The following is a 23,242-nucleotide window of genomic DNA, read 5'->3' on the forward strand; positions in this document are numbered from 1 at the left end:
AACAACCCAGTCATCACCCCTCATCTTTATAGAGCTGGGGGAGCCAGTCCTTAATTTATCTTTTTTTTTTTTTTTTTAATTGCTCAACACTTAAAAACAAACTCCTTTCCTCTTACTAGTAATACTCATTTTTCTGCATCTACTCTCAGGTAAGACAGAAAGACCAAATGACTGCCTTTTTCCTGAACAAATCTCTGCTACAAAGTAGCTATACCAACATTATATAAATTATATTTCCTAGTCTCTCCTGCCTGTGCCTGAAGGCATTTCCTCATACCTTCTTGGAAAACTCTGTGCCATTTAGGAACATCACTGCTCTTGCAGTCTTCTGCTTTATACCTTTCTCACACATTCTGATGCTACTGTGGCTACCCACGGCGCATGATGCTGAAGAAATTATACCAGTTTACAGCTACCTTGGGTAGCTTCAAAACTTCCTTTCTTGTGCAGCAACCTTATACCCTTGCAGGAGCAATCCAAAATCCATTGAAATCAACACAGTGACTGACTTTGGCAAGCTTTGGATCACAGCCCAAATCCCCAGACTTGCCAGTGTTTCTTGGAAATTTTCAGTTTTTCACTTAATTGATCAGAACCTGGTGTGATTCTTCCAGTACTTTAGCACTGACTGTTCCTAAAATAGCCTTTTCTATTCCAAATGTCGTTCTTCCTCTCATGTTTCATTTTAAACAGCTTCATCTACTTAAGATATAGAATTGTTCAGGCATAAATGTAAGAAACACACTGTTTAAAAAGGTAACAGAAAGACAAGACAAATCAATTCACTGCAAAGTGAGATCCTTGCCAGGAAATTTCCAGTAGCACCCAGTATTTTTAGCATTTACAAAATTTAAAAAGCAAAACAGAAAAACTAAGCAGCATTATTTTGGAAGTTTTCACTTTTCATCTAATCCACCAGCTTCTGCTGAATATTTTATTGCCATACTGCGACATATTTATAATTCATCTCATCATTTCTTCAAATTTGTTAAGGAAAGGAATTGTTATACCTGTACAACCCCCTGGAAATTCTTCTGTGAACACAAATGTTTTCTGGTCATATTAGTAAACACTAAAATTGCTGACTTCAAAAATACTTATAATTGTCGCGATCGCTTAAAAAATGGAAAACGGGTCTAATCAGCCATGCTGTCTATTCATTGCTCTTTCTGAAATGAATTCCTCAACACTGAGAAGAGAAAAAGCATTTTCCTGTGGTTAAAGAAAGTCCAAATTGCATGTTTGAAATCTCTTCTAATAAAAAGAGCAAAGCAATAAGCGGATTATCTCTTTAAACATAGTATAGGAAGGCTGGAGGCCCTGGAGACATTTTCCATAGCCTCTATCTCTGATGCATAGCAACACTATCTTCAACTAGAGAGGGTCCTATGACCCTGGAGCTCAATTTTAATTTGATCTTATTCTTTAAAGAGGTTTCTATGATTCCTCTCAAGTTATGCTGCATATTCTTATTTTGGATTGGTTTTGTTTGGTTGTTATTTTGTTGTTGTTTTTTAATCTGAGATAAAACAGCCTCAGCTTTTTGATCCACTGGTTTGATCGTGTTATATGGATATTTAATGTAACCTTTTCCCTATCAGAACTAGAATACACATCAGCACAAATGGTAGGCAAGTTCCAGCTGACAGGAGAGAGAAATGCTTGGATAGAAAATTCATCTCTAGGGCCTCCCTCCTCCTTCCAGTTGTTCTAAGTTTCAGAACTGGTCTACCTGGCCAAATAACATATGGGGGTGGGGGTAAAGGAGCCCTACACCCTTCTTGGGAAATGCTGGCCAGCTGAAACAAAGGCAAACCTATTAGCTTTGGTGGGGCAGAGGTACCATGCCTGCTCCCACACAGGCTCAAAATCCCAAGTGATAACAAAGCCTATTGCCAAGAAGAACAGGAAACTGGGGAGCTCAGCTTGAATTGCTCTGGGCTGGAACTTGGCCCCAGACCCGCTTGCATAGCCCCAGCAAGGGAGTTTCCTCAGGTTCCCATCTCCTTATTCCTCTTCCTTATTCTGGAAAGGGCACTGCCGCTGAGACATATTGCCAGACAGTTACGTTTCCTCTGTTTTCCTTTTCTCCATCTTTATCTCTCTCCGTGCATCCAGTCCTCACTGTATACTGCTGATATTGCTGAAGGGAAAGCATTTACTCGGAGGCACTGATTTGAGTCGACTGACTATGGTCACAGCAGGCATCTGTGACTACTTGATGGGATTAGCAGATTATGAGAAAGCGTGTTTCACTGTGGGGTTCCTGAGAAAAGGAAAACGGGCAGGTGGACGCTTGGATCTCAGTTAAACTATGCATGAAGGCCTGACGGCCGTGTCAGGAAAGCTGTAGGCACAGGATCAGATGGACTGCTGCAGGTCAGGATCGGAAAATCAAGCCAGCAAGCAGGGAGGTCTCTGGAATGTCCTATCACTTACAGAGGATCGACATCGAGGTATTTCAGCCAGGCCAAGTGGGAGAAACCTGAACAGATCCCATCTGCACCATTTCTAAGGTACCTGCAAGTGCTTGACAAAAGCAGCTTTTCTTTTGCATCAAACGGCTTTGCTGCAAACTAACTTTGCTGCATCAATGCAGACTGAGCCCCAGGCGGGACCTGAACAGATGCATTCTGTTGTTAATGAAGGGCAGTTTAGAAGGAACCAGGGGTTCCCAAGTCCCTCGTGGTTGTGCCCTGAAGTCACTGTGAATCTCTGCAGAGAACTGGGGATGTGAGAGAGTACTTCTGCTGTACAGAAAGATGTCTGGTCCACATAGGGTCAGATTTCCCCTGTTAGATATTCTCATACAATGTATCAGAGGATTCTTCTAGAGATGCTTGCTTCTTAGGTTTCTGCAGAATGACAAAAAGGAGAAAAAAGAAATGGAGGAAAATTATTCAAAAGAAGATGAATTAATTCTTAATAAGCAGACACTGACGTTTGTTCTGTTAGAAATGGCTATAAGTGATCTGCTGAAACGGAAGCCGCTATAGTGAGAAATGCTGCTCCGCCAGAGATGAACGTGACTAATCCAGCCCAAGGGATAAAGATGCCTCCTTTACTTGTCACTCTTCCCCCAAAAAGCTGTCAGACAGGGAGGGGAGGGAAAATTGGACTTGGTAAAAAAATAAATCACTTTGGATTCTGTGAAGGAGGAATTCCCTGACCTCCTCAATCCTGTTTCTTCAACAGTTGAGTCTATTCCTCACAACCGTTCCTTGTGTAGACAAGGCGCTGACAGACTGATATTTTAAGCGCTGTGTGGCACAGGCCTGCTGTAAGCAAGGTTACGCAGCAAGTAGCTGAAATGCCACCGGGTGAAGGAAGCCCTACCTACACTAGCATTTTCTCTGTTGCCACCACCAAAGGGAAACATTTTACAAAAGCACTGAGCACAGGCACCTCCAAAGCATGCGGGATTAACCCCTCACTACCCAAGCTGGCTGACAGCCCAGCCCAACAGCGTGCAACTGCTCTCATTCCAGGAGCTCCCTGTCCCACTTCCCTTTACAGCTCCCTCTCCATCCCGCAGCACGGCCTGGCCCGCACCCTCTGCAGCAGAGTCAGCCACCGTCCTGCCATCTCAGCTCCCACTCACAGGCCAAACCCACTGGCCCACAAGTCTCGCTCTTAGGGAAAACACCCTTGTTATACAGCTGTCTGGAAGACAAGTGTCTGAGCAGCACAAGAACTGAGGACCCTCAGTGGTGTCTGCTCTTGGTGTGAGACCTCATTCCATCCCCTCTCTTTGCTTCCCTCTCCTCTTTTTCTCCCACCTCTCCTTTAGCCTTTACCTTGCCCTGGCTGAGACTTACCAGCACCAGACCCACTTGCACACAGATGCTCCTTTGCTCTTGCTTGGTTGCTTTGCTCCTGGTCTGTTTTACAGACCTGCTGCCCCCCAAAGCAGCAGTTAAGCGGTGTGGGCCACACACAAGGGATTCAACACAGCCCAGACAGCTCCACAGTAGGGCAAAAAGCCCTATATATACTGCATCTCATCATCCAGACTGTATCATTTCAAAGGGGGTAGCTGACAAAGGTATACAGAAGAACAAATAGGACAGGGAAGAGGGATCAGGACCTGTGTTTTCCCTATCCAACTAATTCAAAATGCAGCAAGAACACAAAATCAGGGATGCTGTCTTTTCCAGTGCACGTGATGCACTGGGGTATAAGACAGCCTACATAAACCAACCCATCCGTCCCCTCAGTAATCAGATACCCACCACTGCCTTTGCTGCCACCAACCACTGTGGTGCCAGAGCACTACCTGCAGGAGGCCAGTGGCCTTGGGACCAGCCCACATGGCAAGTTGTGACGCAGAGAAGGCTGCTTGATTTTAGACCACCTTTTCCTAAGAGGTGGGAGTTGTGAAAACGCCTCAGACACTGGAAAATACTGTCCTTCATGAAACGGAGGGATGGTGCCAAGTGAAGTTGGCACCATCCTCCACACTGCATAGTCAGTCAACCTGGGGAACTCTCCCCAATGGGACATCAGTGGGAGGATGCAGGAGACATTTTTCAGGAACATTTTCCAATGTTAGAAGAATGAATTTATTTTTTGAGCAGATAAGAGGTCTGGAGGGGAAAAGAACAACAAACTTCTAAGGACAGGAAGGAAATGTTCCCTGGGGTATCTCATGCAAGTTGTGTCCCTGTGAAACAGCTGATGCCTGCCAAAGGCAGAGCAGAGGATTGTGTGGGCCTCACAACTGATCTGCACCTGCATATTCCAAGTTGCACCTACTTTCACTGTAAGTGAATTTAGTTCCTGGTCTCTAACTTATAACTCCCAGTTATAAGCCTTTTCCTGAGGCACAGAACTGACAGAGACTGTATCAGCCCAGTCTCTGTTCAGACCATCTTAGCTTCTGCTACTATGAAATGGCTCTCGAGTGCTTAATGCTCACGAGAGCAAAGCTGTATCCAGGGTCTGTCCCCTGTGCACAGATTCCTCTCCCAGGGAGGACTTCTCAGCTGCCTAAATAATCTGGAAAGGGCAACAGCGGGGCTAGCATCTGGCCAACTCTTCATGAACGTTTGTCGTGGAGGAACAGAGGGAGCAGCGATGCCAAACCCCTCAATTCTTTTCAGGGTACGTCATACATAGCAAAGCATCTGCCTGAAACCAGGACTGTCAGAGCTGGTAGCGCTGCAGGAGCAAGGGTTCTGCCGGAAGAGAGAAGATAGGCTACATGTGCAGCCCAGCTGGCGAGTGGATGCCACACCCCATTTTACCCTTTTGATGGGACTGTAAGTGGGGAAAGAGCAGACACACTTACTGCCTGCTAGGGCCATGGCGACTCTGGGGGTTTTCTTTCCCCATGTGCCCATTGCATAAGGGAACTCTCCAAAAACAGGGCCCCAGCCCTTACCTTCCCTGCAGGACTCTTTCTGGGTGGTGGCTTGTTTGTGTAGTTCTCGAGGCTAGAATAGACATCAACTTGCTGTACATCCAGGCACTGCACAGGGAAGAGAGAAGAGAGCAGGGGTCACATAAATTACTTAGATTTAAGACAACTAATTGCCCATTGTGTTGTTTCCCATCTCGTGCCATCTCAATAATCTTTAGGAACCCCTGCCATCTCCAAAATTTTGAAGTTCCTGACCTGAACTTGGGCAAACAGAAAATCCTTTTCCCCTGAAATCTCTTCAGTGCAGCTGCATCATCTTCCTTTTTCAGGCTCACAGAGACAGGCTTTGATGTTACCTACCCTGTGTAAAGCAGTGGAGAAGAATGCCAATGCTCCTGCCTCCTTCTGCTTCAAATTGTCCCAGAATGCAGAATAAAGTCCCCTCTGCCACATGAAAGGGTATTGTGCACCACAGGGACCACACGTAACAGGGAGTGCTCTGCGTCCCCCAGGACTGTTTAGATGTCTGACACCCACAAGCTCTTGCTCATGGTTATTCTGGGCACACAAAGGTGAGAAGAGGCGCAAGGCTGAATATCCTGAAGCACAGACACTGTTGAAAATGGGAAACCCTACATCAGGTATAATTTCTATTTATTGTCTGGGGTTTTTTTCCAAGCCAGAACTCTCCTTTCTTCTTAGAGTGAGCAAAAAATAATAATAAAAAAAAATCAATACACTCTCAGGCCCTCAAACATATCCGTGGTCCCACACAGCTACACAGAGAAATACACACACACCCTACATGTGTATGCATCCACTGGTCCCCCAGGTAATCGTGTCACAGGAGATGCGTGTCAGTTTGAGTGATGTTCCAGATCTGCCTGAAGGATCAAACATAACAATCAGGAGGACTTTTCCATGTGTGTTTCAAGGATGACAGCAGGTTGCCAAGGTGGCTGTTTCTCTGGCAACAGGAAGATGGGAGGAGCTCCGGCCGAAAGAGGGGCAGATGGTATTAGTGGATAGACTGCAAAGGGAGCAAGGCGCCCTGTAACACAACAAGGAGGATGAGCAAAACATGGGGGCTTGATTCTGGGGCTGCCAATCACCTGAACCCTCAACATTTCATCCAGAGTTGCAAATACTCAGCATCTTTTGGGATCATGACCAGAAGGACAGTGGTTTGAACAGGACCAGATGAGAAAGGAGCAGCATTTGGGAGTGAGGTTTGGAACAAACAGGCACTCAGACAGGAGGGGGCCGCAGTGAACAGAGCACCACACGGCTCCCCTATTTCCTCTCCTCCTCTGGGAACAATCAAATTATTTCACCTGTCTGCTTCCCACCCCCAACAACCCACTTGCCTGCCCAGGCATTCCCAACTACTCGCATGTGCACATGCGCGCACAGAAAATCCCATTTCCCCATCCTCATTTTCAATTCTCTTTGTGATGCTCACAGGGAGGACCTTGTCCCACATGCTGCACTCCCAGCAGCCTGGCTCTGTGTCCCCTTGGCAGGACAGGCAGCCTCTTCCACTGTTCTAGTCTGAAGCCACTCACAAGCAAGAAGGATCCTTTTGGTGTTTGACCTCCAGAAAGATGCCCTTCCTCCACAAGCACTCCTCTCGTGGAGGCTGTTGACAATGCTGGTTCTTTGCTGGCCAGCTGGAAAGCTGGTGTCTCCAACCGCCATTTGCAAATTAATTACTTTTATTTGGTCACTGGCCACCCACTACTGTCCCAGTGGAGGCACACAGGCCTCTCTCCTCCCCGCTGGCAGATGCCTTCCCATCCCCAAGCAGCCTCCTTGTCTCCCTCGCACCAGGAAAAACTCCTGTGTTCTGGAACTCGCCTGCGTGGCAGGAGCTCTGTTTGCTGCTCAAAAAAGCTTGTTTGAAGTGTAAAGTGGATGAAGCGAGTCCCTCAGATTGTTATTTGCAAGCTGCTCGTTAACTAGGCAGCTAAGCTGGAAGACAGAGGAAAATACAGGTTTGGGTCTGGGCAGTGCACTGAGGCAGGGCTGCAGGAGGACAAAGAGGTCAAGGAATGCCCAGCAGAATGTAGTGGGAACAAAGTGGTTGCCCAGCTGCCCCTTTATTACCGTGGATTTTTGCTGCCTGCTGCTTTTCAGTGTGTAAACCCACCCCCAGGGACCATGAGGTAAACGGTGGCGCCTGGAAGACCCACTGGGGAAGACATCTGCTTCTAGAGATGTTCAGCAGGACGGCTTTGCAGAAGGTGTGCTAAGACTCCTCCTACACCAGGGATGAGTCTTGCTGCCGTGTAGGATAACGCAGAGCATTTCATGAGCTGCACCAGCCACTTCCAAGCCCGCCCTTTGATGTCCAGTGCTGCCTCCTGTTGCTCTTGCTCAGGAGGCAGCTCCAGGCTTGCAAGGACACCATGGTTCCCTGACCCAACCCTTTTCCAGACTCTGACCTCTTGCTTTCCCCCACAGATAGCACATCTGGCACATGATGGCTTCCTTTCCTGACCCCTAATCTCTGACCTCCTTCTTTATCTCGTCACTCAGAGTTACTTCTCACTTTTCCTTCCCCCTTCCTTGCCTTAGCTTACCCCCAACACTGACCACAGATTTCTGCCCTCCCCACGAATTAAGCACTAAGTCTTCAACACGGATGGGCTTTCACAACACACCTCATTTCAAATGCAGTTTGCAGGGCTGGGATTACACCATGCAGAATCCCAACAAAATTTAGCAGCAGGCCACCAGTGTCATCTTTCAAAGGAAATAAGGCTTGTCGACTTTCCACTCCCATTCCTGAGGACCCATCCAATGCAGGGTGTCCATCCTAGGGCTCTTGCCCTCTCTCCCCCGTTAATGTCTCCGTTACACTTTGCAGCCCCGTGTTTCACCCTCCTCACCTCCCAGCCCTGCTCTCACCGCATGCGGTATCTGCAGCAGGAACTGCTGCTTCATGCCTGAACAAGTCACCCCGCAGCAGCTGCTCCACAGTAAAGTAACCTCCAGTGGGCGGGCTGGTACCCCCCCAGCACACAGGAGATGCTCCAAGGCCGCTTGCAGCTCTGCCAAAGAGGGCTGGGCCACCTGCCCTGCACACTGGGCTGGCTAGAAGCCCCGCACAGCTGGTGTGCGGTGAATGGGCCTCGGGGGAAGGCAGCTGGGCCAGGTCCATAGGGCTCCTGCAAGCACAGGGGCTCAGCCAGCTCCTGGGACTGCCTGTGCCTTAGGCTGGCTCTGCTGGCTTGCTGTATTAGCCTTAGTGGGGCCTCCTGAACAGAACAACATGATGAAACATGTAATTAAGATGGAGCTAAGGATGCATGACGAGGCCGACTGAGCGAGAAATGGATTTGATTTTTTTTTGTCTCCTTGCAGAAATCATCCACTTCAGCAGGAAACTACCCATTCGGATTTTTATAAGCCCGAATTAAAAAGAAATTACTTGATACAAATGAAAAGGTTTATAACCTGCAACCTCCTTTACCCAAAACGTTGCTTTTTGCCAAGAATAAACATATCACATACAATATATAGGGCTTTCTTTTAAACCTCTACTCCAAAAATTAAAGGGTCCCAAAATAGTGCCCCCCCAACCTGCAAAATGAGAATGAGAAGGGAGCAGGCCCTCTTTTTCGTACCTGCCCCCTATCAGGTCTCCTGCTTCCTTGGCAAAGCTTTGTTCCTCTACTGTAGTGCTTTCTCCAGAGCTTCGTTTTGTTTAGTTTAAATGATTAATGCAGCAGAGCTTACAGGTTTTCCTTGGAGAGACTTTTCCAGCCCTTATAGACCTCACAGTCAGAAAGGTTTCCTAATATTCAGGCAACATCCTTCTCTGCTCACTTTCATTTTATTCCTCCTCGTTTGTCCCACAGATCACAGGGGGGAAAAAAACCCCACCTTTCCTTCTTAGTGGAGCAGCCAGCCCTCCCATGGGAGTAAAAGGAGAAAAAGGAATCCACTTTAAATGGAGCTGGATGGGTTGTAAATGGGATTAGGGGTCATGGTTACTTGAGGTAGCTGAGGTCTGGGCCTGACTTCAGGAGAGCCACTCCAATCCTATTACCTATGACACTGCTGCTGCTGGGCTCAGGGAGTGGGAACAGACAGCATTTCCCAGTTTGGGAAATGGAAAAAGAAGATCCTATGCAATGCAAGGGAAATGTTCCAAAAAAGAGGCTCCCTTCTTTTTCTTCCTGCCTTTTTGCCCGCCAAGAGCTAGTCAGCCTGCTCAGGACTGCAGTGGTCCATGGTACTGACACCAATGAAGGTGTCACAGCAGGAGCTCTAAACAGCTGGGGTTGTTGTGTGGAGAACTTCCTGAGTCGTCATTCTCCATCTGGGGAAGGCACGTGTCCTTGAGACACCCTATGGTACAAAGTGGGGCTGAGATCCCCTCTTCCTTCCTGACTTCTGCAGACCCTTCTACCTTTACCTCCAGGAACCCTCTCTGGCCCCACGCTTGCTGCTCTGTTCTGCCACACTGCTGGTAGAGGGAAGAGCACTGCCCAGCAGCATGGTTGAAAGCTTTGGGACTGAGGAGGCCACAAGTGCGACAAGGATGGAGACACACAAGACACATAGTCCTGAGAGGAGCTAAGCAAGGCAGAGCACAAGAGCAAGGTCACCAGTATCAAGCTGGTACGCAGTTATTTCTTATGTTTCACATCATGATACTAGTGTTGTCTGTACCGTGGCAGGGCAGAGAAAGGCAGGCTTGTACCGTGATGTGGACAGAGGTCGATTCTGGTACTCACATCATAGACAGGAGGTGGTGATGGTGGTGGCAGGTTGGCTGAAGGGGGTTGCGTTTCCACCTTCTTTCTCAGGATATTTACCTGGTTCCTTCTAGGGCACAACACCTGTTGAGGACAAGACACTAAATGACACATCTGGAGAAAACACCATCTCCCCAAAGATGAAGTGAACACCAATGTCATGTCAAAGCTAGCTGCTTGCACACCCCGAGTGCTTCCACAGCAAAGAGTGCTGGCACTCTCTGCATAATACGGGCTGGTCCCTTTCCTCACCACGGGGTAAAATGGAGGAGTCTGCTGACTTACACTGAAGCAGTGGAAAGGAAAACTGGGCTTTGTGCATACATAGAAATCTCCTTCAACACTGAAACTTAGCTGGATGGAGATGTGTAAGTATTTAACACACAACCATGCCATAGGACAGGCAGTAAAGCGGGATCCTGTTCAAATATGCAGGGGAAATTCAGAGAGGCAAAACGCAGTGACTTTTAATCAGGATTTTGCCAGGAAGCTTTTACTAATCTGCAGAGCCGAGAGAGAGCACCAGATGACCATTAATGATGACATATAGTCAGTGATACATTAATGTACAAGTCCAGCATGGAGTTGAAAGAAGAAGGTCTCTTCCTCTGAAATGTTTCTTGCATCGGATGAGTTCTCCTTGAACACACTCCATTCATGCACAGGCGAGGGTTAGCCCTGCTCAGCCAGCAAGAGAGAAGGCAGAAAAGGCAGAAAGCTTTGCTAAGTATCTCTGTTCTAATTCGGAAAGAAGTGGGATGATTATATTCACATCACATGAAAACGATGAACTGCTTTCCAGTCCATTAGTAACTAAGGAGGATGCTAAATAGCTTCTCTTAAAGATAAACATTTTTAAACCAGCAGGTCTGAGCAAGCTGTGGTGAGAAATATGGGCTGTGCTCTGCAGGAGGGCAAATGTAATGACTGCACGTTCTCTTCGGGCCCCAAGGAGAGCCTGTAGGTCTGAGACTTGCTGTCCCACCTCAGAACCTAGAGATGCCAATTGGCAAGGCGTGACAGTGCCTCCCTTCTCATCCTCATGAGATGCTGTCTAGGCAAGCAGAGATGGGGGCCTGTCTACAGCCTCGTCACTCTGCCGCTTACCCTCCTTCCCGCTCCATCAGACTGCCTGCAAGGTAAGTCTCACGAGGTTTGCAGGTCTGCCAATTGCTGCCATTCTGTTTTCAACCTCATGATCTCTGACTCTGTGTGCTGAAGCCTGATGCTCCTTGCAGTCGTAGGACTGTACCAGCAGCACAGCCTGCACATAAAAATGCATGCACAGAGTCTGCTGTCATGGTGGCAGAGAGCAGACTGAAAGAGTAAATATGGGGGATACTTCTACCTAGAAAACAACAATCCCCAAATTCCAATCTAAAATACATTTTTTCTTTTTTTTTTTTCTTTTTTTTCTTTTTTTTAAAGACAGCCTTGAAATCACTGGGAGAGGGTGGCAGTCCTAAGAGCAGTAGTTTTTCCCCAAACAACAGGGATGCCAGTATCATGACTCCAGAGTTTTTTCCACAGAGCCCCTGTCTCATCCAGATCTTTCAGCCCTACTTTTGGCTTTTCTTCACCAGCTGTCTACATCCTTTCTTCCCCACTCCTGGTTTCCCTTTTGCGCTCAGCTACTCATCCCAGCTTCCACTTCCTTACCCAGCTGGTCCCAACCTGTGTCACTGGTCTGCTCACCCAAGAAGTCCTCTCAGTCCAGTTTTAACACTCTTCCTCAAGCTCCAGTGATTCCTCGCTCTGGATGCCAGTCCCGGTTTCCCTCCTGAGCCTCCTTCTTCCAGCCTCACAGAATCACTGCTGTTGGAAGGTGCCTCTGGAGATTGTCTAGTCCAATTCCCCTCTCCTCAAAGCAGAGTGGACTAAAGCAGGTTGCTCCTCAGGTCTTTGTCTCTCTTTTTTCCCAGTTAGTTGGGGCTTTCACACAGGCTTCCTTGGGATCCTTGTCCTGACCTTCCCCTCTTGCTCCGTCTCTTAATGTTTCCTCTGCCAAACACATGCCCAAGGCTCTGGTGCCCAACCCCTCCACAGTGCAGACAGTTTTCTTCTACGGTGCCCAAGCCATGGCTCAGGAATGCAGTTGCACAGCTTGCTTGCAACCAGCTCGAGTCCTTGCACTGGAGTAGCCCCTATCTTCACAGAGGGTTAGAAACGGGGAAAGTTCTGCCCTCTTCCTGCCACCAGGGCTGCAAAAGACTTGCTTGACTGCAAAGGATGTTACCTGCCTGACCAGCACATTGTGGAAAGGCAGCCTTGCAGGGCTCCTTTGGACAACTGAGCTGTGAATTTGACAAGAGCCACATCTGAGCATGCACAAACTGTGGTTTTCCAAAGACCCATCACAAGGCTACATCTCCTTGAATATTCTCGGGGCCAGCACACTGCTAGTGTGACTTCTCACTTTTTTTTAAAGACAGCCTTGAAATCACTGGGAGAGGGTGGCAGTCCTAAGAGCAGTAGTTTTTCCCCAAACAACAGGGATGCCAGTATCATGACTCCAGAGTTTTTTCCACAGAGCCTCTGTCTCATCCAGATCTTTCAGCCCTACTTTTGGCTTTTCTTCACCAGCTGTCTACATCCTTTCTTCCCCACTCCTGGTTTCCCTTTTGCGCTCAGCTACTCATCCCAGCTTCCACTTCCTTACCCAGCTGGTCCCAACCTGTGTCACTGGTCTGCTCACCCAAGAAGTCCTCTCAGTCCAGTTTTAACACTCTTCCTCAAGCTCCAGTGATTCCTCGCTCTGGATGCCAGTCCCGGTTTCCCTCCTGAGCCTCCTTCTTCCAGCCTCACAGAATCACTGCTGTTGGAAGGTGCCTCTGGAGATTGTCTAGTCCAATTCCCCTCTCCTCAAAGCAGAGTGGACTAAAGCAGGTTGCTCCTCAGGTCTTTGTCTCTCTTTTTTCCCAGTTAGTTGGGGCTTTCACACAGGCTTCCTTGGGATCCTTGTCCTGACCTTCCCCTCTTGCTCCGTCTCTTAATGTTTCCTCTGCCAAACACATGCCCAAGGCTCTGGTGCCCAACCCCTCCACAGTGCAGACAGTTTTCTTCTACGGTGCCCAAGCCATGGCTCAGGAATGCAGTTGCACAGCTTGCTTGCAACCAGCTCGAGTCCTTGCACTGGAGTAGCCCCTATCTTCACAGAGGGTTAGAAACGGGGAAAGTTCTGCCCTCTTCCTGCCACCAGGGCTGCAAAAGACTTGCTTGACTGCAAAGGATGTTACCTGCCTGACCAGCACATTGTGGAAAGGCAGCCTTGCAGGGCTCCTTTGGACAACTGAGCTGTGAATTTGACAAGAGCCACATCTGAGCATGCACAAACTGTGGTTTTCCAAAGACCCATCACAAGGCTACATCTCCTTGAATATTCTCGGGGCCAGCACACTGCTAGTGTGACTTCTCACCCTGTGTCAGATCCTTGCTCTAAAGCAGGGCACACTGGAGTCAAAATGATTATCAGAATTTCTTTAATGGACAAATCAATGAGTCGTTTTGTCTTTCCTGTAATCTTTTTTCTCAGAAAGACGGAACTTAAAAAAAGAAAATAAACCTGAGGCAGACACTCAGCATGGAAAATTTCAGCATGGGGACTTCCAATTCAGCCAAGTTAGAAGCAAGTGAAATAAATTCCTAGAATGGGTCATGTCAGGTATTGCTTTTTATTTGGTTATAACTTGCCTTTCTTTTCCACAGAAGCAGAGCTGTTGCAGTGATGCTCAATACAGCAAAAAGAGTCGTAAGGGTAATGAGGACTTCCCACCTATAAGAGGGCTCTATGTACCCTGTATCTGTAAGAAAGAAGGCAAAGGATTCACTGTGTGGAAGTTACAATCCTGCTGCATTTTTAACCCTAGAAAGAGCCTTGAGAGAGCCAAAATACAGAAGCAGCACAGAATGCCGTGATACAGATGGACACACCCTTCAAAACATAGTCTGACTGAACAGAGAACAGGGTGCAGCTGAAGAATCATGCCAAAGAGACAGGATATAAGCAGCTGCACTTCATGTAGATTAGAGGGAGGGGACAACTATGAGAGCCAAGAAAGGTGGTCTTCAGTGGCAGGGGCAGAAAGGCAGATGGTGGAAAGCACACAGACCACAAACTAGCAGGGTGGGTACCACAGGCATCCTCCAACCAATGTAGCAAAGCTATTTTGTCACAGCTCTTTGCATTTACACTTTCTAAGAAGTTTTCCATATCCAGCATGCAAATCCAACCAATCCAGCCAGTCAGCAGCATGCATGTCCTTATCACTTTTCTCTAACGTTCCTCTTATCTTGGCACAAAGCTCTCCCTTGCTTTCCAGTCTGCGCATTAACAGAACAACTGACCCCTTGTACCACATGGAAAAGGAGGAGGGATTATGGTGAACCCCTAACGGCGAGCACCTAACTTGTACATCTGACTAAGGCAAGCACCCTAGTGTTCAACTGCCTCTGTCACACTGCTAAAGGCCAAACCGCACTGTCTCCTGAACACTGACACCTTAAAGCACCCTCTGACCCAGCACCCAGGCTCCCTGGTTAGGCTTTGACTTTGAGCCTGCTGCTTCCAGGGGGCTGCGGCAGGTCAGATAAAAATTATTGCACCTTCATGTCTCCACCTGTGCATTGGGAAGAGCAGCACAGGTCACCTGTATAAAATACATTCAACTCTGATGGCATTAAGTATTGGGCATGAAGTATTATTCCTACCTGACTTCACAGCATATTTGGGTAGAGGAAAAGAAGAGCAGCAAAGCTCCTCTTTTCATAGCTAGATCCAGCTGACTTTTAACCACCTGCCCTTCCTTTTTGGCTGTTCACTTACCTCTAGCAAGGACAAACACTCCTTTTCCCATTATCTGGATGTCATCCCATTTGACGTCACAGTAGTATGTGCCGGTAGAAGAAGGGTTTTGAAGTGACGTGATTACGTGGTCGTAAGATATGGCAGCAGTCTGATTCTCTTTTCCAGAAGGGATGACTACGTTTTCCGACCTATGATAGATGGATGTTTTCTGGCCCAGTGAATTAATCCAGTAATAGGAGATTGAAAATTTGGTGTATTTCGGCACATAAGGGAACATGACTTTACAGGGGATGGATATTCCTTCCTTGAGCAGCGCAACCTGGATTGGAGGTTTCTGCTGTACATCAACTTCTCTCCCTGTAAGGGTAATAATTGTTAGCAGTCACCTAACATCACTTTAAGCCAGGAGAGGACTGCTGCCCCAAAGACAGTATCACATGGTGAAAATAAACCACATGTCAGCAAGCACGCAGTGCTGGCCCTTGTCAGAAACTGAGTGATTCAGAGCACGTGCCCTGTGTGATCTGCCACATCTCTTAGGTAATTGCTGTGTGATTTGCGACAGCCTGTTGCATTCGCAGGCTTCCCCTTTTCCCTTGTGAGCTCCTCCGTACAACATCAGCACGCAAGAGACAGGAAATGAAGCTGGAAGTGAACAGATCTTGCAGCGGTGCGAGACTGTATTTACAACGGATGAATAGAAAGTGCTTTTCCAAGACAAACGTTAGCTGGACATCTCCTGAAACTCCCGTGCTACCAACCTGTGCTTGAGCACCTACGTGTGCCCACGTGATGACTCCGCGCCGGTGAAGGCGCAGTTTGCAGGCAGGTGTTATTGGTGGGACTGCACATTTCTGAAGCACAAGCCAGGAAGGAAATTGCACATTCTGCACAGGGGCCAGCACCAGGGCCATGAGAAGTAAGACACAGCTTAAACACGCCAAACTTTTGCTGCTGTAAATGGGCAGCAAAGCACAAGACTCGATGCTAGATATGGGAACTATCTGCAGAAGACTGTAGATCTTACGTATCTATATGTGACAGTATCTTAGGCAGAGAGATGGGAAATCGTGCCCTTCATGAGCTTCCTCCTTACATGGACAGGGCTGTTGGAAGTGATCTATTGCTACAATTCAGTAGACAATGATGTCAGGAGCTACAAGAGAGGATGAATAAGCACAGATGGGGAACCCCACTGTAGTTCACTCCCTGTTTTGTTCAATAAAAAATTAAAAAAGGTAAGAGTGAGCCATGGCTAGTAAGGAGCCTGGGGTACAAGATATCTTTGGCCTCCTAGCCAAATCTGGATTTAACATCAGACTGTCTCCAGATCTATTTGTTTGGCAGCTGACATAACACCACATATAAAGCAACTTAAGAGGAGGCCTGTGCAAACCACTGTCGTCTTTAAAAAAGGGAACTGGAAACTTACAAGTCTTACAAAATGAAGGATTTTTTCAGAGACAAGAAAACAGAAGGGGAAAAAAAGGTAGCGAGAGAAAGTAGGGGATGGGCAGGCTTTTCCACTCATGCTTTTGATGGGATTCCCTGGGGTTCTGCATCTATGAACAGGCTCATAACAAGGCATTAAAGCTGTCCCAGAGCACAGCCAGGCTTGCTTTCCTGTCATCGTGCACTAATGCTGCACCGCAACAGCAGCATCACCTCTGCACAGCAGGACTTAGCATCAAAAAAGGCAACCCAGACTTAGCCCTGCTGAATGCTGAGCACTGAGGAAGTCTTGAGATGGGAGGGAGTGGGGAATAACAGAGGGAGGGCATGGCCACTGACCAGAAAGGACTGTTGAGAAGTAACATCCGTCAAGGAAAATCCTCTACAGATGACATAGCCAGGGACAAGAGCCCGAGAGTAAGGAAGAGCTTAGGTTACATCACTAGAAAAAGGTTCTTAGCTATAAAAGCAACTGAGATACAGCACAGTCCCAAGGGACATGCTCATTCGTTGTGAGTGCAGAGTCCTGCATACACTAGATACAATATTATGGAAAGAAGGTAAGAGAAAATCCTGCAGACGCTGTGGGAAGCGATAACCTGAGCGGTCTCTTCTGGGCCTTATTTTCTAAAATCATTCATCATCCTTCTCCTCATCTCTAGCCAGCAGAACACACAAGAATATAGTTTCTATACAAGGCATGGCTAAGCACTGCTGTAAACAAACAGAGGAGAGATCCATCTTCTCACAGTATCCCAGGAGCCACTAGCTTGTGAGGAACATGCCAGGGAAAAAGCCCAACCATTTTATTTAGGTTATCTAACCCTTCTCCCATGTTGCCCCTTTCTTGATGATTCTGTCAGCTTTGAAATACTTAAAAGACAGAAATAGCAGCAGCGTGCAAATTCCTAGAGGGGATCTCTGGAAATTAGCAAAAGCTGAAAATTAGCAGCTGGAAATGCTCTAATATGAACAAACATGAGAGTAAACAAAAGGAATTAAAAAAATGGGTTTTTTTTACCTCCACACTGAAGCAACCAAAGAAACAGGATGATGACTTTTAGATTAGAGGTCATGACGGGGGGGTCAAAGGCTGTAAGAAAGCAACCAGACGCGACGATCCAAAAGGCGTAACAGACAGGGGTTTGTCAGGTATTTCCACACCCAAGGAACACACTGGTTGATCCTCCCATTTGCAAAGGGACGGAGGGGATGGACACACGCTGCTTTTGGCAAGCTGTTCCTGGCAGATGCAGGCTCTTCCTGCTTTTCAGTCTGACTCCTCCCTGCACCGAGGTTCCTTGCTCTCTACTATTACAATGGCATTACACCTACCAGCGAGTGTCCAAAGACTAAATCGTTAAGTTCTTTAACATCTAGAGCTTTGTCTCCCAATGACCATAAAATATCACCTGCACTTAAAGCAAACTTTGTCACCTTCCACAGTCACCAAAGCTCCTCCATGGAATACAGAAAAGGGGTGTTTTGACTGATGCAGATCGAGGCCATTTGAGATGAATGTGGTAAAATTCAGCACAGGATTCAACTGAATCTAGAGTGACAGACAAGCTTAAAAGTGGCACAGTAGGATTTTTACCATAATTTTGCAAGGATTTCTTCACACAGTTGTCTTGGATCAGTTATTCCTGATTATCTCACTGCATGGACCATCCAGGTTTTAGAACAAAGGCACCTTGCTTAAAATTATTTTAATGAAGAACTTTGTTCTCCTGGGGAAGCTACTGAGCAGTGCCACAGGGTGTAGCTTCAGGGCAAAACAGCAGCATCAAACTCCTTCTTTATGTGACCACTCAAGTGTGACGATCACCTGTTTTGCCTTCAACATGGAAAACAAGTACTGGCACCAGCAGTCAGTACAGAGGAACAGTTCCACTGTCCTCCTGACTGCACAGAACTTCCCTCCACAGCCAACCTCCTCCACTAGGTCACTTTGGTGTAAGGGCAGAAGTGAGAACAACCAGACAGCAAATTCATCCCTAACAGCTGTCACGCTTCAGATCCACAAGATGCTGGCTCTGAATCAGCTTTGCAATGCACTGCAAGCCTTAAGAAATCTATTGTAGGGAAATCTAAGGAGAGCCCTTTGAAGAAGAAAACCCTTTCTTTGTGGGAGGATCCTGATGCCTATACTCACGAAGAGTCTTTGATTTCTATGAAAGCTTGTTTTTAGCTAAGACATCTGCAATGCAACAGCTGAGCAGCGTCTGACTCCAAAAAAACCCTAGTGTCTGAGAGGTCTTCACTTCTCTCTAGGCAGCTTCCTCCTTTCACACTTCTGCTGAGATATGAGTGCTGTCCACAAGAAAGCACTTTGCTGCAATTTCAAGGCTGCTGGGCTGTGGAGACAGGTGAGGGGTGGCTGTGCAGGGAAAGACCTAAGAAGGTAGATGAGCCTGTAAACTGTGTGTAGTCAAGCTCACTCTATCGGTTGTTTTATCCCTTTGGAGTTTGTAGGAGGGAGGTTTGCTCCAAAGCAACCTTCAGTTTACAGCATTTTTTCCTCCTGTTGGGCCTGGGACAGGTCCTCAGGAGAAAGGGGTCTTAACACAGGGGGTGGGCATGCAGCTGCGGCCACTGCTTCCCCTGAGCCCAAGGACCACTCCAGTACCTTGCTGAGAGACCTGACAGATGGGGAGAGGAGCAAGTGGCTTTGTGTGGCTCTGCAAGGCTGGTGCAGCAGCTGCACTCCTCCGGGGAAGGTTTAGCTCAGATTAGCCAAAACCAACTCCTCTCCCCGAGACACACTGATGCGAGCGGCGCGGGGCTGGTCTCAGCTGGAAATCGCTCCTCGCAGGTCTTAACGCTGAGCAGCAAGGACAATCAAGAGCGGTAACAAGACACTTGGGGCCCACTTGGTATTTCAGATATGTAGGCACAGATCAGGCAGCTGTGGCTGTGGGGGGCTGTGGGATCACAACAGGGCTCGGCAGCATTTCTCAGGCCTGAACGGCATCTCAAGGTAGTTGGGGCAGGGAGGGAGAAAGGGGCAGGGGCTGACTACCCTCCTGTGGAAGAACTCTGCTGAACAGTGAGGGCTTCCTCGGCTCCTGTATCACGCTCATTCCCATGGTAGCATGCAGCTTTGCAATTTCCAGCATTGATGTATTTCTAGAGGACAGAACATGCTGCTCCTGTCAGTGATGTGTTTTAACTGTTATCAGCATTTATCTGCTTCAGGAATTCAGAGCGATAAGTGGATTAAGTGCGGTAGGTTTGTAGGGCTGCTAGGTCAACATCCTCCTTCCGTCTTTTCCCTTCTCTTCCTATAAACAACCCTGTTGCCACTCTAAATGCCAAGTCCTAGAAATATCGCTGTCTGGAATTTAAGAAAAAAATAAATACATAGATCTAGCATTTCAAAAGAGATCACACGTAAGACTCAGCTGTGGGATTAAAGGCACGGCCAGGCCAGAAATACATTCACTGCTGGAATTTGCTATGGTAGAGCTTGCTGAAAAGAAATGGCTTTGAAACGACTACCCAGCAGCTATTAACTGTGAGACAGGATGACATTCTGTTCCTTAGAGCCTAAAGGGAGCCTGAATCTTTGAATGTTAAATTCTAATTCAATTTGGTCTGGGGATTCTGGACTGGGTTTTAACCCTGGAGACATAAATGGGAGGAAGATGAGGAAAAGCTGGGGAGTTGTGTGTTTTTATTACCAGCCTGTAGCAGTGCTGAACTGATTCCCCTGAAACTTAGGTGGAACTAACCAGGATACCTGTGCCAAAGGAAATAAATTAGAAAGCTCCAAAGGAAGAGGTCATTGCATGACCTTCCCTCCTGTATTATACAGCACACTGCTGCCCGTGAGCCAGTCCCTGCAGCATAACGAGGAGGGAACCGCCTGTCCAGCTGTAGCCCTGCCACAGCACAGACTGGCCGGGATCTGTATGGCTCAGTTCCTCCCTTGGATGCAGTGAATGCTGATAACTTCCTGAGTCTAAACACAGGATTGGGCCAGGTGCTAGCAACAGTTTCTGCTTGTAGCTGGAAAGCGGCCATTAATTTCACTCAAGCGCTGTTAAAAGCCTGCGACAGTGGCCAGCATTCCCAACCGTGAGGAAAAGCACATTGTTCTGGCGCGCACGAACAACAACAAGTTTGGGCAAGTGCTCAACCTACCAGAATTGCCTGTTCGCAGCTGGGTCCAACCTACACCCACAAGTAAAGGCACACACATAACACACACACACGTGCCCACACATGCCCCCACAGCCAACTCCAGGGAAAGCATTTATTCAAACAAAAAGGCTGCTGCTAGCCAAGGCAAAAGTGATGCTGCAGAGACCACAACAAAGCCTCTTTATTGCTGAAGCATTTAACACCACAACCATCCAAGAGAGAAACACGGCTTGGCGCAGAGAAGAGCTGCAGCAACTCAACCAGCCCAATTGCAGAGCGCGCATCAGAGCATTCCCCAGCACAGCGGCTCTGGATCTGCTGCCTTGTCAGAGACCAGCTCAAATCCCCCCGTCGCTGAAAGCCAGCCAGCGGCAACGCACGCACCTCCAAGGACTCACAATCTCTTTGACTCCTCTAACCCCAGACTCTGCGGCGTATGGTTTCCCCTCTGTCTGGCGGCAGGAGCGACAGGAGAGCGGGGCCGTACCTCTGCCAGCCTTTTTTTACCACTGTTGTGTGTCGAGTGCCTCTCAGCAGGGCTGGATGATGCCGAGGTAAAAAGCTGCCAATGCCCTCGCTACCTCGTTTCCACCCGCTGAACCGCTCTAGGGAAGAGAACAATCAGCAGCTACAGGGGAAACCAGGCAAAGAAAGGTGTTGACACCACCGTGGGGAAGGGAGGGGGCACTTCTGTTAATTCCCTTTCACCAGCAAAAGGAGTCTGCCTCAGAGCTCACCCTGCTTCTGCTCTTTTTCTGTTCATCCACTGGAAAGATTCCCGAGGACTAAATCATCCCCACACGCCTGGTGGGCTCTTGGGGGCTGCACCTCAGCCTCGGGGCCTTCCCTACGGCTCCCCTCTCACAGCCAGGGTGGCCAGCCCGGGGCCTTTCCCTGGAAGGCCTTCTTTACCTCCTCACGCTGACGCCTTCCAGGAGAACGTCCACCCGGCCGGGCCCGGGGGCTGCTGTGGGGCCACAGCTGCCATGCTTGGTCCACCCGCGCAAGGGGCGTAAAGCTTCCCTCGGGGCATCTCACCCGCACCGGGAGGGCCAGCAGGGCCACCTCGGCTTTGGCAAAGAAGGACATAGGCCCCGCCGCCCCGGAGCCACGGCCTGGCCTGGCCCGCTGGCGGGGCGGGGGCTGAGGGGCGGCGGCCCGCTACCCGCCAACCCCCGCCCTCGCCCACAAGATGGCGCCGTCGCCCCGGCCGCCACCGCCTCCAGCCGGCAGGGCCCGCCCCGGCCCCGGTCCCGGTCCCGGTCCGCCTTAAGCGGAGATGACCGTATGGTGGGTTTTTTTTTCCCTTTCGGTGCAGGTGGCTTACTGGTCGTCCCGTTTCAGCGCAGGCGACCGGGGACGGGCTCGTACGGGCGGCCCGGGAGATGAAGCGGGCGAAAAGTCCCGTGTTTGGCCGAGCCCGGCCACCCCCTCCGTCCCCCTCCCACCGCCACGGTCCCCGGGGGAGCCGCCGCCTCTCGTACCCGGTGTCTCCTCGGCTCAGCAGCACCGCAGCCGGAACCCCGGAGGAAACGAGCGCAACTAGCGCCCATTTAAAGCGAAATTGATGCTAATTAGCCGTAATCAACAGCTCGAAGAACAACATTTACTCAGCAAGCTGCGGGTACTGCAGGGTGGCGGTTCGGCTGTTGGGCGGCAGCAAGCGGAAGACAGGGCGCAAAAAAGGAAAATAAACCTTCATTTAGGCTCTGTCGGACACATGGTCCTGCCGCAATGGGTTTCATCCATCCCTGCTCCCAAACTGCCTGCCTGCTGCCCTCCTCACACCCCCCCCAGCTGCTGCCAGAGGTCCCTGTCCCCACAACAACCCGGACCTGTCACCCCACACACCCTTCCGGCAGCCCCCATCGCAGCCCCAGCTCCGGCGACGGTGGCCGTGGTCATGTCACCTTCGCTGAGCCCTTTGCGGGGCAGCAGCCCCCATCAGGGGGGTGACGAAGCGTGGGGAGCCGTGGGCAGCGTGGCCTCCAGTGCCTGGCACCGTCTGCCCCAGCCGCTCGCAAGCCTGTCCCTCCTACGCCCAGGGCGCTGGGGAAACTCCTGCCAGCGCTGGTGGGGAGCGTGGTTTTATTATGAATGGTCCTCCTCAGCTTGCAAAAAGGCCTCCTGGCACCACACGTGGGCCCCCCCGGCTGGGCTCTGGCTGCAGCAGGCGGGGAAGCAGAGATGATCTGTACACCGAGTTTTCCTGGGAAAGCCTTTTACATACTATTTCATGCCACTAACTGGTGACACTGCACTAGTCAAGGCTCCGTGGATGGTGTTTAGCTCACCGTGGCTGCCTTAACAGGGGCATGCTCAAATCAGTGCCTCTACAAACTGCACCCCAAGGGCGTGTGGCTGCTGTCAGCTCCCCGGCAGCACGCCTCGCCGTCCCCTGTAGGAGTACGAGAGCAGGAGTCACAGGCACACAGCCCTTCCACAGCCACAGGATGTGTCACCAGCCCCGAGGTGCCACTGCCGTGCCAGCCCCAACTTTCTCACTTTAGCAGCAAAAATGCTGGGGGTGGGATGCTGGCCATGAGTAGGGCATGCTGCCGACAGCTCCTAGCCATGCTATCTTAAAACAGGAGCCGCCGACCCCTCTCCTTGCCAGCTGCACGCCTTGAGATGTGCATGTCATGCCCCGAAATCCCCCTGAGTGAAGGGCTGCACATCCTCTCTGAAAGGGGCGAAGGGAGGCAGGTTTGG

At 49.2% G+C, this 23,242-nt stretch overlaps 1 protein-coding gene across 4 annotated transcripts; it reads right to left on the minus strand.

The window, feature by feature from the left end:
* Positions 1–881: 881 nt before the first annotated feature.
* NFAM1 (NFAT activating protein with ITAM motif 1) lies at positions 882–22,510 on the minus strand. 4 transcript variants are annotated; one of them, XM_014963240.1, is made up of 6 exons: positions 22,441–22,510; positions 14,951–15,289; positions 13,819–13,928; positions 10,108–10,212; positions 5,384–5,470; positions 882–2,855 (listed from the first exon to the last, which is right to left on the minus strand). In XM_014963240.1, the coding sequence occupies exons 2-6, from the start codon at positions 15,207–15,209 to the stop codon at positions 2,796–2,798; spliced, it is 621 nt and encodes a 206-aa protein (XP_014818726.1). In that variant the 5' UTR covers positions 15,210–15,289; positions 22,441–22,510; the 3' UTR covers positions 882–2,795. The 4 variants fall into 4 exon arrangements, with proteins under 4 accessions (XP_014818726.1, XP_014818725.1, XP_014818724.1 ...); XM_014963239.1 differs by lacking the exon at positions 22,441–22,510 and adding an exon at positions 21,443–21,654; XM_014963238.1 differs by lacking the exon at positions 22,441–22,510 and adding an exon at positions 20,915–21,130.
* Between the last annotated feature and the right edge of the window lie 732 nt (positions 22,511–23,242).

This window comes from Calidris pugnax, unplaced genomic scaffold (assembly GCF_001431845.1).
Source record: "Calidris pugnax isolate Ruff unplaced genomic scaffold, ASM143184v1 scaffold44, whole genome shotgun sequence".
Lineage (NCBI taxonomy): Eukaryota > Metazoa > Chordata > Aves > Charadriiformes > Scolopacidae > Calidris > Calidris pugnax.

What these genes read in the sequence shown, in the direction of transcription:
- NFAM1 (XM_014963237.1), bottom strand. Translation starts at nt 17,460, where the DNA reads ATGACCTCTAATCTAAAAGTCATCATCCTGTTTCTTTGGTTGCTTCAG. An exon ending in TTGGTTGCTTCAGTGTGGAG is followed by an intron (nt 15,290 to 17,405) that starts GTAAAAAAAACC and finishes TTACCCTTACAG; the next exon opens with GGAGAGAAGTTGATGTACAG. An exon ending in TGCTTCTGTGGAAAAGAAAG is followed by an intron (nt 10,213 to 13,818) that starts GCAAGTTATAAC and finishes TGTCCTCAACAG; the next exon opens with GTGTTGTGCCCTAGAAGGAA.